Source organism: Physeter macrocephalus, chromosome 6 (genome assembly GCF_002837175.3).
Source record: "Physeter macrocephalus isolate SW-GA chromosome 6, ASM283717v5, whole genome shotgun sequence".
In the NCBI taxonomy this organism is placed as follows: domain Eukaryota; kingdom Metazoa; phylum Chordata; class Mammalia; order Artiodactyla; family Physeteridae; genus Physeter; species Physeter macrocephalus.
In genome coordinates, this window is record NC_041219.1 from 98,673,676 (window position 1) to 98,688,003 (window position 14,328).

Below are 14,328 nucleotides of genomic sequence, written 5' to 3' on the forward strand. Positions count from 1 at the left end.
CAAATCAAGCTAATTATAATGCCCTTTCCACAGTTTCAGAGGTTAAATAAGGAACTATGAAGCCGAGGTATCAGACAGGCCAGAAGTAGACGTAAATGAATGTGGCAGAGGATGAGCATGATGGAGAAGATGACTGACCAGGCATCAAGTCAGATGGGGTGTTATGATGGAGGTCATAAACACAGCAATAAGGACAGGGCTTAGATGTCAAGGTTCAAAAATAGAGGTTGGTAGATAGAAAACAATAGCCTAAAAAATGACAGTAAAGGATAAGAAAGTTTTTCAGGCTGATCATGTCTTCAGGTGCAATTCGGATTTCAATTAAGGTAAAGAATTGGAAGTTCAACCTGAGAATCAGTCTAGAACAATAGGAGACTTTGCTTCCTAGTAGAACTAGTAGAACTAGGAAGCAAAGTCAGCAGGGAGTGACTGATAGAGAAGCAAGTACACACAGCAGGAAAGTAAAGGGTTAGTTTGAATAAGAAATAAGCATTGCTCCCTGCCCACATTCCCCTGTCACCCCTTTCCAGGTGACCCTTCTAATCCCTAAAATTAGCTGTTAGGCATTATACCCCATTTTACAGATGAAAAAAAATCTGGTTCTGGAATTTGAATCTTGTCCTAACTGCAAAATCTAAAGCTTTCTACCACAACCTACTTACTCTCAGTGGTTTTAAACTGTTGCTGCAGCCTTCAAGGACTAACTGGAAATCATGTCTGACATATGAAATGGGTATGAAACACAATTTTTTTTTTAGGTATATTTTACATATACAACACTATATTCATTTCAGGTATACAACACAATGATTCAATATTTGAATATATTGGGAAATCAACACAATAAGTCTAGCTAACATCCGTCACCACACATATTTACGTTTTTTTTCTTATGATAACTTTTAAGATCTACTCTCTTATGCAATACAGTATTATTAACTATAGCTACCATGCCATATATTACATCCTCATGACTCATTTATTATATAACTGGAAATTTGTACCTTTTGACCCATTTTCACCTCACCCCTGGCAACCACCAATCTGTTCTCTGTATCTATGAGCTCTTTTTTGTTTTTGTTTTTTTTAAGATTACACATATAAGTGAGATCATATGGTATTTGTCTTTCTCTGATTTATTTCACTAAGCATAATGCCCTCAAGGCCCATCCATGTTGTCTCAAATGGCAAGATTTCCATCTTTTAATGGCTGAATACTATATATATGTATATACTATATATACACCACATTTTTCTTTATCCATTCATCCATTGATGGATACTTAGGTTGTTTCCATGTCTAAGCTATTGAAAATAATGCTGCAGTGAACATGGGAGTGCAGATATTTTTTCAAGTTAGTGTTTTGTTTACTTCTGATAAATACCAAGAAGTAGAATTGCTGGATCGTATGGTAGTTCTATTTTTAAGTTTTTGAAGAATCTCCACGCTGTTTTCCATAGTGGCTACACCAATTTACCTTCACACCAACAATGCACGAAGCTTCCCTTCTCTCCTCATCCTCGCCAGCACTTTTTATTTCTTGTCTTTTTGATGATAGTCATTCTAACAGATGTTAGACGATATCTCATTGTGGTTTTGATTTGCATTTACCTGATGAATGGTGATGTTGTGCACCTTTTCATGTACTTGTTGGCCATCTGTATGTCTTATTTCAAAAAATGTCTATTCAGATCCTCTGCCCATTTTTCATTCAGATTGTTTTTTGCTGTTGAGTTGAATGCACAATGTGTTGTTCTTGAATTATATTCAGCTCTAAAAAGTTTTATGTGAGCTTACATATCTAATTCTCCTATTTAAATCTTAAATTTTTTTCAAGAGAAACATCTTGGATTCTTTTCCTTAATGAGATTAAGGAACTTTCAAATACCTTCTAGATGATCACACTGAATTTCTGCAACTATACCCTAAAACCCTAAGTTAATATTTATATTGCATTATTTTTCAGGTGTGAAAATGAAACCAAATTCAAAACAGAAGATGTATTTTGGGCTTACAATTTCTGCCCTACTCCATACTCCTGGACTGCACTTCTGGGCCTTATTTTATATCTTGTTTTCTTCGCACCTGGTAAACAAAGGCTTTGTTGTTATTATTGTTATGTTAATTAAGTTGTCTCTATTTAGAGGAGAAAAACTCTTTTAAATTACTTACTGCATTTACTGAAATTCATTTGCATTTCTCAGGAATGGGACCAATGCCTTGGACTGTGAATTCTGAAATATATCCCCTTTGGGCAAGAAGTACAGGAAATGCATGTTCATCTGGAATAAATTGGATTTTCAATGTTCTGGTTTCATTGACATTTTTACACACAGCAGAGTATCTTACATACTATGGTAAGAGAATATTTTTTCCAGCTATAGTTTCATTTTTATTTTCCTACTCTATTTTTAGATATGCTATCATTTGTGATTGAAAGATTAGATGGTTATATTTTTGCTATTATAAATTCTCTATATGGCTTTCTTATTCCCCACAGCCCTTGGAAATGTTTCTGGGAAAAGATAAGAGGAACTCTCCTTTCCTAAGCAGTATTGCTTATAGCCTTCACCCACCCACCTACAGTTCAAACCCAAACATCTCCCACCTATCTCCCCAGTTGGAAATCTTCACAGCAAGGCCTTTAGTTTAATGAAAAATCATAAACAGAGAATGGTAGAAAACTGCAGGAGTCTAGGGCTAATGCTTGAAGATGTCTCATAACAGGGATGGAGTGGTATCCAAGAGTGGAAGTAGGGTTAAAGTAGCTCCCCCAAATGTTGTGCTATGAGTTATGCCTTCCACTCTGTCATCTGTGCTGTTCAGGCCAAAGCATTTCAGGATCCACTGAGACCAGCGCTTACCACTGCCAAAACTATAAATGTGGCAGAAGTGTTCAAGTGAAAATGTGTGGAGACCGTAACTCGAAGAAAACAATCTTGAGAAGTGACTGAGTTAGGAAAAAACTTTGGGAAGCTACTTCAAGTTTATCTTTGCTAAAATGAAATGATTTTGGCTTTTTAGCAAGAGGATTTCTTCACTGTATGAGTTTTTAGCTGTGATTGGATTCTAAATGATGAAATAGGAGGTTTTCATTCTAATCTTCTCATGAGCCTCTGTGATTGTATACTGAATGCCTTTTGCTTAGTCCATTCTCTGATCCCCTCCCCCATCTCTCACTTCATCTCACCTCATCCCATGTTCTGGCTACTTATAATTCCTTTTTGTAAGAACAGGTCTATTTGTCAGCTCCCCTACCCCACCCCTCACTACTGGACCATAAATCCCTTGAGCTTAGGCCAGGATTATGCTTTGTTCACCATTATATTCCCAGTGCCCTCCAGGGCATCCTATTCACTTGATAAGCACTCAGAAGTATGTGTCAAATGAATAAATACACGGATGAACTTTTAGATGAATGGTGAATATGAGGAAACATTATAAAAGTCTATTCCTCCTCTCTTCTGAACATGCTGAATTGATATTTACTTTGATTTAAAACTATTTATCTAATGCTTTTTTTTATCTTTATAAAACTCCTCTCTCTGCCGATCACCATTTGGGACATTTAGAAATATTTATTTTCTTGGGAAGGGAACGCACTGGCATTTTAAACTGGATATATAGTATATTCAGCCTTATCCCATTTGGCAATTAAAATGTTTTACATAAATTTGTAAGTTTATCTTCCTAACAACATAAATATGAACACAATAAATATCCATATTTTCTGATTCTTGAGAACACTTAAATATTTGAAGACCTAATATAGACTAATATCTTGAGAAAGCATTTTTTAATAGGAAGTCATAGACCAAATAATAAAAGTCTATGTGGTAAGACTTTTGATAGCAAAGCACCTCTTCCTTGAATAAATTCTGTCAGAAAAACATGAGGCAACAGTAGCAAAATTTAAATATGGCATAGCCAGGCTTCTTTCAAAAATATCTCCTTGGAAGAAACTTTTTGCTTTGCATTAAGCCAAGCTTCTATCAGGTCAGCACACTGTCCATTAGGTCCTCACTAGTGGAAAAATATCTCAGCTCAGGTTAGATTTTCCCTGTTTATTGCTCTATATTTTAATCTATAGGTTTCTGATTTATGTAAGGTATATGTTTATATTCCTGATTTAACAAATATGCACCATAATGATGCATTTCTCTGGAAATATTCATGTCTTCTTTTACTTCCTTTTTTATTGTTTCATAAGACCTCAAGTTTTTTTGTTTGTTTGTTTTCCAACATCTTCATTGGAGTATAATTGCTCTACAATGGTGCATTAACTTCTGCTGTATAACAAAGTGAATCAGCCATATGTATACATATATCCCCATATCCCCTCCCTCTTACGTCTCCCTCCCATTCTCCCTATCCCAACCCTCTAGGTGATCACAAAGCACCGAGCTGATCTCCCTGTGATATGCAGCTGCTTCCCACCAGCCATCCATTCTACATTTGGTAGTGTATATATGTCCATGCCACTCTCTCACTTCGTCCCAGCTTACCCTTCCCCCTCCCCGTGTCCTCAAGTCCAAGTCCATTCTCTACATCTGCGTCTTTATTCCTGTCCTGCCCCTAGGTTCACCTCCATACTGTTATCCATAGTGGCTGTATCAATTTACATTCCTACCAATAGTGCAGGACGGTTCCCTTTTCTCCACACCCTCTCCAGCATTTATTGTTTGTAGACTTTTTGATGATGGCCATTCTGAAGACCTCAGGTTTTGATTCCTTCCTAAACTATACTGCCTAGAAAGGTCTGCCTTGGACCCCATTCAGTAATGTTTATTACTAAAAATTATCATTAAAATGTCACCAGTATATCACTTTATTTATAACACATGTGACTAAATAGATCCCTTGGTGAGCATTATTATTAAAGTTCCTGTGTTGAAGTACTGAAATTCAATCAAACATGGTCTTTAATTCCTCATTTTATATGATTCAATTAAATATTTGTTTTAAACTGAAACTTAATATAGGATTCTAAGATTTATTTCCTTTAGAATAAAGCTGAGGAATATCTGCACTCTTTAACAATCCTGACAGACTTGTTACAGACATTTTTTTTCATTTTCATTCCAAGGGGGCATAATTAAGAAAGTGAGTTACATAATTGACTTGGCCATTACATGGAGCAGGTCACAGCCTCCCAGGCCTGCCTACACCTCACCTCTGTGGCTTAACCACAGGTCTCACCAGTGAAGCCCATATATGCAATTTTGGCATTTGCCTTCTTTAGATTACTCAGATTTTTATAAAAGGAATAGAATTTCCTTAATGTTATTTGGCCTTGGGAATCTGGTTCACACACAAGAAACTTCATGGCCTTTAAGAATCTTCGTAATCCATCTAATTGTTTTTGACTGTATGAGTTTAGTGCTAACAGATTTAATTTTTTACTTCTAATCATGCCACTGTACCTAAATTGTGAAAGATGATGAATATTTCTCAATATTATATTTTATAAAGCCAGACTATATTTACTCTGTTAGATATTTTAGAGTTTAGCGTCCTGATTTGGTCTAAAATGTTTTACCCTCTGCACTTATTTTTTTCTGTATTATCAACATGATTACCATCCTTTCTTTGCCCCTCCCCACAGAAGATTCCGTTTCTCTTCTTATGTCCACAATTTTGCTTATCTGTATTCAGAACACAGGACTTCATCTCCTATCATTTTTTCTCAAAATTCCACATTCTCCAAGAGTTAGCTTGTCAGTATCACCCTTTAGATGAAAACATTACCAATTTATTAGTCATGCTGATCTTACTAGCAACTATTCTTCCCTAGTCATTTAGTAGAATTTAATAATGCAGTCTATCACTCTTTTGAGCAACTAACATCCAAAATTCTAATAGGAATGTAACATACATTGTCTCTATTCTTTGCAGTTTAGCCAGGCAGAATTTACTTTCCCTGTCAGATCAGGAAACTAAGGTCAAGACAATTCAAGAAACTGCTCAAGGATTCAGCCTGCATCACTTTGTGACTTTCAGACCTACACTCTCTACAGAGACATGATGCCTTTCTCTCACTATAACACTCAGGCTATTCATTCCAGATGACCTATTATTATTTTCTGATTATTTAAGTAAGTGTTTAATGTAAACCAAACTGAAATGAAGTAATTTTATTTATTTATATTTATAAATGGAATTGTATTTTCATTAAAGAAAGAATTTGATTTATGCAGGTCCCACTCCTTAAGAATTATATAGCTTCTGATGATTTAATCTAACAAATTATGTCTTGGTTTAGTCAACCCTTTCATATTTTTCCTAATGTCTCATAGTTTACCTCTGTTTCCCTTTTATTTTCTCATGGCTCCTCATTCCAAAGAGCAGATTCTTTGGAGTGGCCAATTCAGCAGTATTTTTCCTCTGTAGTTTTCCTTGAGTCTTCCCAAGAAATGTTTCTGTGGATAGTACTGAAATGGTTACTTATAGGCCTACTAAACTACTTTATAGGCCTAAAAACTACTTTAAGAAAGTAGTTTTAGTAATATTTTTCCACATTCTGTAATGATTCAGCAGAACTGAGAAATACTATTCAGTTCTTTAATTGCTGTACTATTTAGCTTATAGCTTGACTTTCAAATATGTCTTCTTGACGTCTAGTATAGCCCTTTATCTCAGATCTGCTACCTAGTGTGTTCCATCTGGCAGTCAACAAGAGAACATTCATTCTCTAAACACTCCAATGTGTCCGCACTGTACTAGGAACCCAAAGACAAGCCATAGACTCTGTCATTGAGGAGACCACTTTTGCTGGTCTCCTCCTCTCATAACCATCTTTCCTATACCTCGTCCTGATTTGGGTTGTAAAACTTACAGAATTATAATTTAAACCATAAATTTAAATAGGAGCTGAGGAATGATTTTACTTAATGAGGAAACTGAGGTCCAGGGAGGAGGTTAAATAAATGACTATCTAGAAGTCACATAGCAAGACTTAAACCAGATCGTCCAACTCCCAATCTGATATCCTTTCTCCAGCCATTTGTCTTTTAAGACCAGAGATATCCAGGAATGGTGAGAGGTGGTCATCTTTGGATTGTGATTGAAGGTAGATCCAACAGGATTTTCTAACAGAGTGGGTATTGGGTGGGAGAGTAAGAGAAAACTCAAAGTTGACTCCCAGACTTTGGGCATTGACCCATGAATTCAGCAATATCGTCATTGAATGTGGTTCTGGAAATACAAGACAAATGAGAAGGAAATTTCTCCCTCAAAGTGCCTCCAATCTAGTAGACAAGACAGACAAATATATTCACATAATTATAATACTTCTCGGTTGTTATATACCACTTTGCCTCAGCAAAGTTTTGTGAAAACACAATTAACTCTAACCAGGGAAGTGAGGAAAGACTTCAAAGCAGAAGTTATATCTGAGCCTGGTCCGTCATTCTTCTTGAGTTTGATTACATGACTTGAGTTTAGAAAGACAAATTGCATTATATTCACAGCATTAGAACAATTAGAATAAACGAGGCTGGAAGCAATTTTTTGGTTCCATCTCAGACCACAGTCATGACCAGAATGAAAAGTTAAAATCAAGTACCCTTTCCAATGTAAACCTATACATGTATATTATTTCCCATTGCAGGAGCCTTCTTCCTCTATGCTGGATTCGCTGCTCTGGGTCTCCTTTTCATCTACGGCTGTCTTCCTGAGACCAAAGGGAAAAAATTAGAGGAAATTGAATCACTCTTTGACAACAGGCTATGTACATGTGGTGCTTCAGATTCGGATGAAGGGAGATATATTGAATATATTCGGGTGAAGGGAAGTAACTATCATCTTTCTGACAATGACGCTTCTGATGTGGAATAATTGTCAGCTGCTGATATATTTAGTCATTTAAACAAACTTGGGAGAGAAGAACAGCAATTGGTGACCTCACTGCCCTGCTTTTAATCTGGTTCTTTCCACAGTCTAGTTTTGAATGACTTCATATTCTAGAATATTTGATTCCAAGGAAGATATAATCACAATGACATTTTTTTTCACAAGCAGAGATGTAAAAAAAAAAATCTATAGAGATTTTAAACTAATAGTTATTGAGCAAATGTGTATAATTCCTTCCTAAGATAGTTTAAAATGAATATTGTACCCAGTGACTTCCGTGATAATCCTTTTTTCCTAAGACTATATATAATTATTAGTGGCAATTGAGTCAGTGCTAAACTAGCCAAATCATATATGTGTGATATACTTACAGCAAAGGATTCTGAAGTATGGTCCAAGGGTATTTTCTGTCAAAGCATGGCCTGTTGGCCCTAAATTCTCCTAAGGACACGGAGCTTACCTGTGATCAGCTATTAGAAAGTAAACTCCATTTAAGCTTTCATCAACAAATTCAAAAGTGCATCCTACAGGGGCACAGCTGTCCTTATATCCTTTGGATCCCACATTTTGGTTTCTCTCTCCAATTCAAATCTGGAAAGTTCTTCAGAAGCTGACTCTGTATAGGATCATTTGAACATTATGAAAAGCAGGTCTTTTAGGGTTTATTTTCCTACATATTTTTTGCATCAATGAGAAGTATACATTTGCACAGATTAGCTAGCAAGTTTTGATAAGTATATTTTATTGCTAGAAAGTAAGAAAGAAAAGATTTTTATGGACCTTAAAGATTTTTAACCCTGAGTTAGTCACTTAGTTGTGCAACTGTAAACACAAAATAGCACTAGATCTTCAACTGTGTTTCAGGGTCAGTTTTTGTTCATGCCAAAATCACCTGATATTCACCATGCCTTCACTCATCCACTCTGGAGTCCTACTGTTTGTGCCTTCATTTGTGTGATATAAATAACTTCTAGCAGACTATTTTCCCCCTTCTTTTAATCAAATAATTTCTGAAACAAGAAAGGAAGGAAGAAAATCAGTGGCAGAAATAATCCTGCTGTTACTGATGTTTGTTTAATTAAGTAGTGGGACTTCTATTTTTCTTAATTTTTTATTAACTCTTCCTAAGGGAATTGTCACATTTTGTTACTTACGGTACTCGTCTTTTTTTTCTTTTAATTCTAAGAGCATAAACTGGTTTTTATTTTGCACACCCTTTCTCATTTTACCTGACATTCTATATAAAAAGATAAATAGATTTGTCTGTGGGTATTTCCTTTGTCTCATGCTTGGCTTGGATTTTTTTCCTCCTTGTCTAAAAATTGGGATTTTCTACTGGAGCAGATTAATGGTTCTCATATAATACGTCTTTAAGAGATGTTGACTTACTACATTTCTACAATATCTTTTCAAATTGTTCATTGGTTTTTATGCTCATTCATCAATGAACTCCAATTTTCACTCATATGTTAAGAACTATATAGTATGTACAAAATCACTCACAAAATTACTTGCTAGTTCCAGTGGAAATACGAATGACTCTTCTGTGGTCAGTTAAGAGTGCGTACATTTGATGCATTTTAAAATAGCCCTAAATATCTAATAAGGTACTCTTTGGAGTGAAAAAGTGGCTCTGTCTAAATTCAGTATGTTTCTGCCAGTCTCCAAGATGGTTTTGTCTCTCTCTTGCTTGTTCTTATCACAATGATCACAGCTGAGAATGTAGCCAAGGAGGTTCATTCTCTAAACCTAAAAATCCTTCAGCCAAAAAAGAGGTTTCTCCCTTTGATAATTTCATGTAATTAAAAAAAATTAGAGAGCTTCTTTCCTTGAATTAGGCACTTTGGCAATTGATTTCTAAGGGGATATTGATTTTGATTTTCCCCAGAAAAGCAGATGTGCTTTGATAGAGAAAGTTATTATTCTATCAATATTTGTTATCCCATAAGAAATTTATTATCTGTATAATATTTCACACAGGTAAAGTGAAGCGGAAAATGAACTATTGTGTGGTAAAATATATCAGAATATAATGTGGAGAAAAAGTATTTAGACCCATAAAGTGATCTCTTTAGAAGTTTGTTTTCCTGATTTATCCAAATAATTGCCTCAATTCTCTTTATTGTATACATAGCCTTAACTATATGCTTATACTCAGCTGAGCTGAATGCACAGTAACTTTATTAAAGGAGCACGTGGGCTCATTATTTCCTAAAGCAGAACATAACCTGTTTTCCTTGACATAAGCAAATGGTGTTTTCAACTTTATATCCATAAATGCACATAATAACAGGGAAAAATAGCCACAGTTCTCTTCCTCTATTCTCCTCAATTCCTTCTATAAAGGACTACTTGTTATTTATATAGTGATAAAGATAATATTCCATATCTTTAAAGTATAAGACAGAGAGGCACAGTATAAGAATTATTTATAATTTTTTAATAACAACTACTTGAAAAGGAACCTTATACAATTAGGGTATTATTTTTAGATTCAGTGAACATTTACAGTATATTAAAAATTAAATGTTTGAATTTTGCAGGTTTTTTAGTATTATGCACCTTTTAAGTTATCAAGCATCTTTGGCTACCACTATCAACTTGAAAACATTCCATTTGAAATATCATCAAATATATATTTTGTAGGACAATTTATATATGGTATGATTTGACCTACCATATTAAAACACATTAAGCATCATGCTTTTAGCTGAAATTATATGTTTCCTTCTAAACATGCTGCAAATTTAATAGAGGTATATTGTGATTTAGGAAAATATAGGGAAGACGGTCATAACCCCTACTGAGGCTTAGCTGGATGGCTGGTGAGATCTGCACTAGACTTAAGAGAATATAACATTTCATCTGCATCTGAACACATAGGGCTGAATGTGATGTCAGATAGATTTTAAAGATTTGGTATTAATATTTTTCTTAAATACAAAATTTCTTATAATTTTTATTGTTGCACCTTAGTCAATAATTGCCCAAAACATGATTTTTAATGTATATGTAAAATATCTAAATTAAAACTAGACTTAAAAGGTAATATTTCCATTTGAAATTTTGTTCCCAGTCATATGCAGTAGTTAGTTCCCAGATGGAAAATGCTATGAGAGTAATGCTATCAAGTGTTTTTCATATTTTTATTTTACCACTGAACCATTTTAATATAAAAGAGTCTAAATATTATTTAAGTTATTCACTCTAAAATGGGAAATCTGTTAAAGCAGAGAATTTAGAAATTGTTTACTATAATTTCAAAATCAGTTATATAGAGGAAGAATTAATAGGAAAAATATAAATTGACAACTTATCCTTTTCCTTTTATATCGGAAAGTAAAACTGAAATGTACTATAATAATCCATAGATCTTGGGGGGACAATATTCTAGAAAATACTCTTCACATGTTATCTAAGAAAGTCTCACTAGTCTCATTAGTTTAATGACACTAATATGTTATAAATACTGTAATACAGTAAGGGGAGTGGGAAAATAGTTTTGACTTTATTTCATCAGCACAGTAATTAAGAACAATAAAATAACATGTTTTGTTATAATCAGATTTTTTTTTACTATTCTTAGTTATAATATCTCAAATTATACTAAGTACCTAACAACTGACATTTATACAGTTGTTGTATCATGTTTTAAGTTGCCAAATTCAGACATTTTCACTAACTATGAATAAAAGAATGACATACCATGCCAGAAGCAGAGAATGCATAATATGTGCTTTATATCAGAATGTATTGAATTGTGGGTAAAATTTACAGCTCATGTGTAGCTTCTGCCTATTAAGAGACTCAGAACTGTTCTCTGCATTAGTTTTAACATCCTGTTTTCTGTCACTTTCTATCCATTTTCTTAGCCTCATGTACAGTAATGTTAAGCTAATTTGATGAAGTGATTCAGGTTGTAGCAATGTATCAATTTTAGTTCTTCTGGGTGAGCAATATTGCTGCTATTTTCTAGAAATAGCAATCATTTTAAAATGCCAAACAGCTTACTGCTACCAACTTTCTTAAACATCATTTCTTAGAGAAGATTTTCATGTGCCAATAATCATCAGAGAGGTATTTTGTAAGTGTTAATGATGTTCAGAAGTACATGAAAGAATTTTATCTCATAATTTGCTTGTGAATGTAAAACAATATAATTCTTATAAATCTTTACTTTGTATGTATAAAACACAGTCTGTTGCACTTGAGTGATTTGGTCTATGGAATGTTAAATATCTACCTTCATTTAGCAGTAATATTCAGGTTTTGATTTTAGACAGTTAAGTCCATGCATTTGATTTTATCATATCTATATAAATGGGAAAAAGAAATATAGCTTACAAGTACTAAAAATTAAAAACCACCAATATTTTGTCAAGTTTTAAAATTTTAGCAAATTTAACATTATTCCATCTCATTTGAAGGTTAAAAAAATGATACTTATCTCTAGCCAAAGTTGAAATTTATATTCTACATGTCCAAACTGGTTCCTAGCAGCTTTTGGACTATATCTTACTTGATGTTATAGTATCTTTTATTTGTAATAAATGTTCAAATTTCTATTTAAAAGCTCCGATGTACATCTAGATTAAACGAAAACACAGGTTTATGCTTTTAAAATATGTTTTCAAAAGTATATTTTAATTTCTGAGAGTGCATGTTATATAGTGTTTAATACTCCACATGTCTTAGCAAATCCAATATAAATATTTATTCCTACATGTGACACATGGGATATCTCTTAAAAATTATGAATACGTATCATTTCCTTCAAAGTCATTGTAGCCTATAGTTGTATCAAAAGTATTGTATATTTTATGGAGATTTAGTGATGTATATGTAAATGTTTTTTAAGTTATTTTATTGAAGTTCAATCTTTACATAAAATTTAAATCTTTTTTTAAAAAAAGTATCAGTGCCAGAACTGTAAATGAAAATAGTCAAATAAAAGTTAAGACAATTCACTACTCATTTATCTCCCTTGCAGTTTTGTATTTTATCCAATTCTTTTCCTTGGATTTTAGGATCTAGGTTACAAAGTAAAAGCATCTACAAAGATTACCTACCTCTATATATTTATGCAATGCTACTCATTTTAATGATATTTTACCTCTTTTTGACCATGGTTAAACTTAAGTACCTTTAAAAATATTTTATAACACCTAAAAATTATTGCAAGGAGTTATTCTAAATAGTAAATATAAAACTTTGAAATGAAGTACTCAGAAATCCTGAAATATTATTTCTTATTGTTGTCAGAACCAGATGTTGACATGAACCATTGTGTCAGATTGACAAAAATTGTTTATGGTTGTTGCTTTGTAAATGAAAACAAAATACCTGCTGGATGACCAGTTGACAGTTCTTTTGGAATTCTGCTGCTCTCCATTGCCATTCTGCCCCAACTGTAGCTTTTATTAGTAAGCATTATATTATTGTTTGATCTGGGAAGCCATCAGACTTATCTCCATAGTTAGGGTGTGCCATCCTGAGCCCAACTATAGAACTAGTCTGAGGAGATCCTCTGAAGACACTAGATCCACTGTCACTCAAAGGCTTACAATGGAGTTGCATCTTGAGCAAAGATTCTGATGTCAGCAGGTAAGGCTGACAGTCAAAATGACCCTTGAAAATCCCATAAGTTATGCATAAAGTGTCCACTCATCTGAACACCTGAATAGTGCAGTTCATATCTGTATCAGTGGTCAGAAAAGTCTTCATTTAATTGTCTAATCTTTTGGGGTAAATGTTGTCATCCTTTTGTGGATACTAAAACTTAAGTTCAGAACATTTTGGTGATTTGCCCAAGATCACACACTAGGAAGTGTGTACAAAATTTTTCTCTGCAGTGACTACGCCACACTCTTTCTCTCTTGGTCCTTATTTGGAATGTCTTCTTGTCAGATCCAGGCAGAAAGATTAAAAAATAGACATCATGTTATTGCTGTATTATAACTTTAAGGGTGTGAAGAAAAAGAATCAGATACCTCATTTTAACCTGGACTATAGACACAAATCTTGAAAACCTTTAATTTGGGGATTCTTTTCCAAATATGAAGCAGTATACAAATGGTTTCCAACTTAAAGTGGTACAACTTTTCAACTATAAGATAATGTGAAAGTGATTCATATTTAGTAGAAGCTGTACTTTGAATTTTTAATTTTTTAATTAATTTTAATCTTTTCCTGGGCTAGCCACATGCAGTATGATAGTCTCTCTTGTGATGCTGGGCAGGGCAGCAGCCACAGCTCCCAGTCAGGCACGCTGTCACCAGGGTAAACAACTGATACGCTTATAACCATCCCATACCCACACAACCATTCTGTTTGCACTTTCAAAACAGTATTCAATAAATGACATAAGAGGGCTTCCCTGGTGGCGCAGTGGTTGCGCGTCCGCCTGCCGATGCAGGGGAACCGGGTTCGCGCGCCGGTCTGGGAGGATCCGACATGCCGCGGAGCGGCTGTGCCCG

General features: G+C 34.2%; 1 protein-coding gene across 1 annotated transcript in view; it reads left to right on the forward strand.

Moving 5' to 3' along the window:
- The window catches only part of SLC2A13 (solute carrier family 2 member 13), a 473,922-nt gene extending 464,362 nt beyond the window's left edge, over window positions 1–9,560 (forward strand). The window contains exons 8-10 of the mRNA XM_024122830.3: window positions 1,968–2,089; window positions 2,206–2,358; window positions 7,611–9,560. Of these exons, the coding sequence (XP_023978598.1) occupies window positions 1,968–2,089; window positions 2,206–2,358; window positions 7,611–7,837 (502 nt within the window). The 3' untranslated portion in view covers window positions 7,838–9,560. The remainder of the gene's footprint in view (window positions 1–1,967; window positions 2,090–2,205; window positions 2,359–7,610) is intronic.
- The last annotated feature ends 4,768 nt before the right edge of the window (window positions 9,561–14,328 follow it).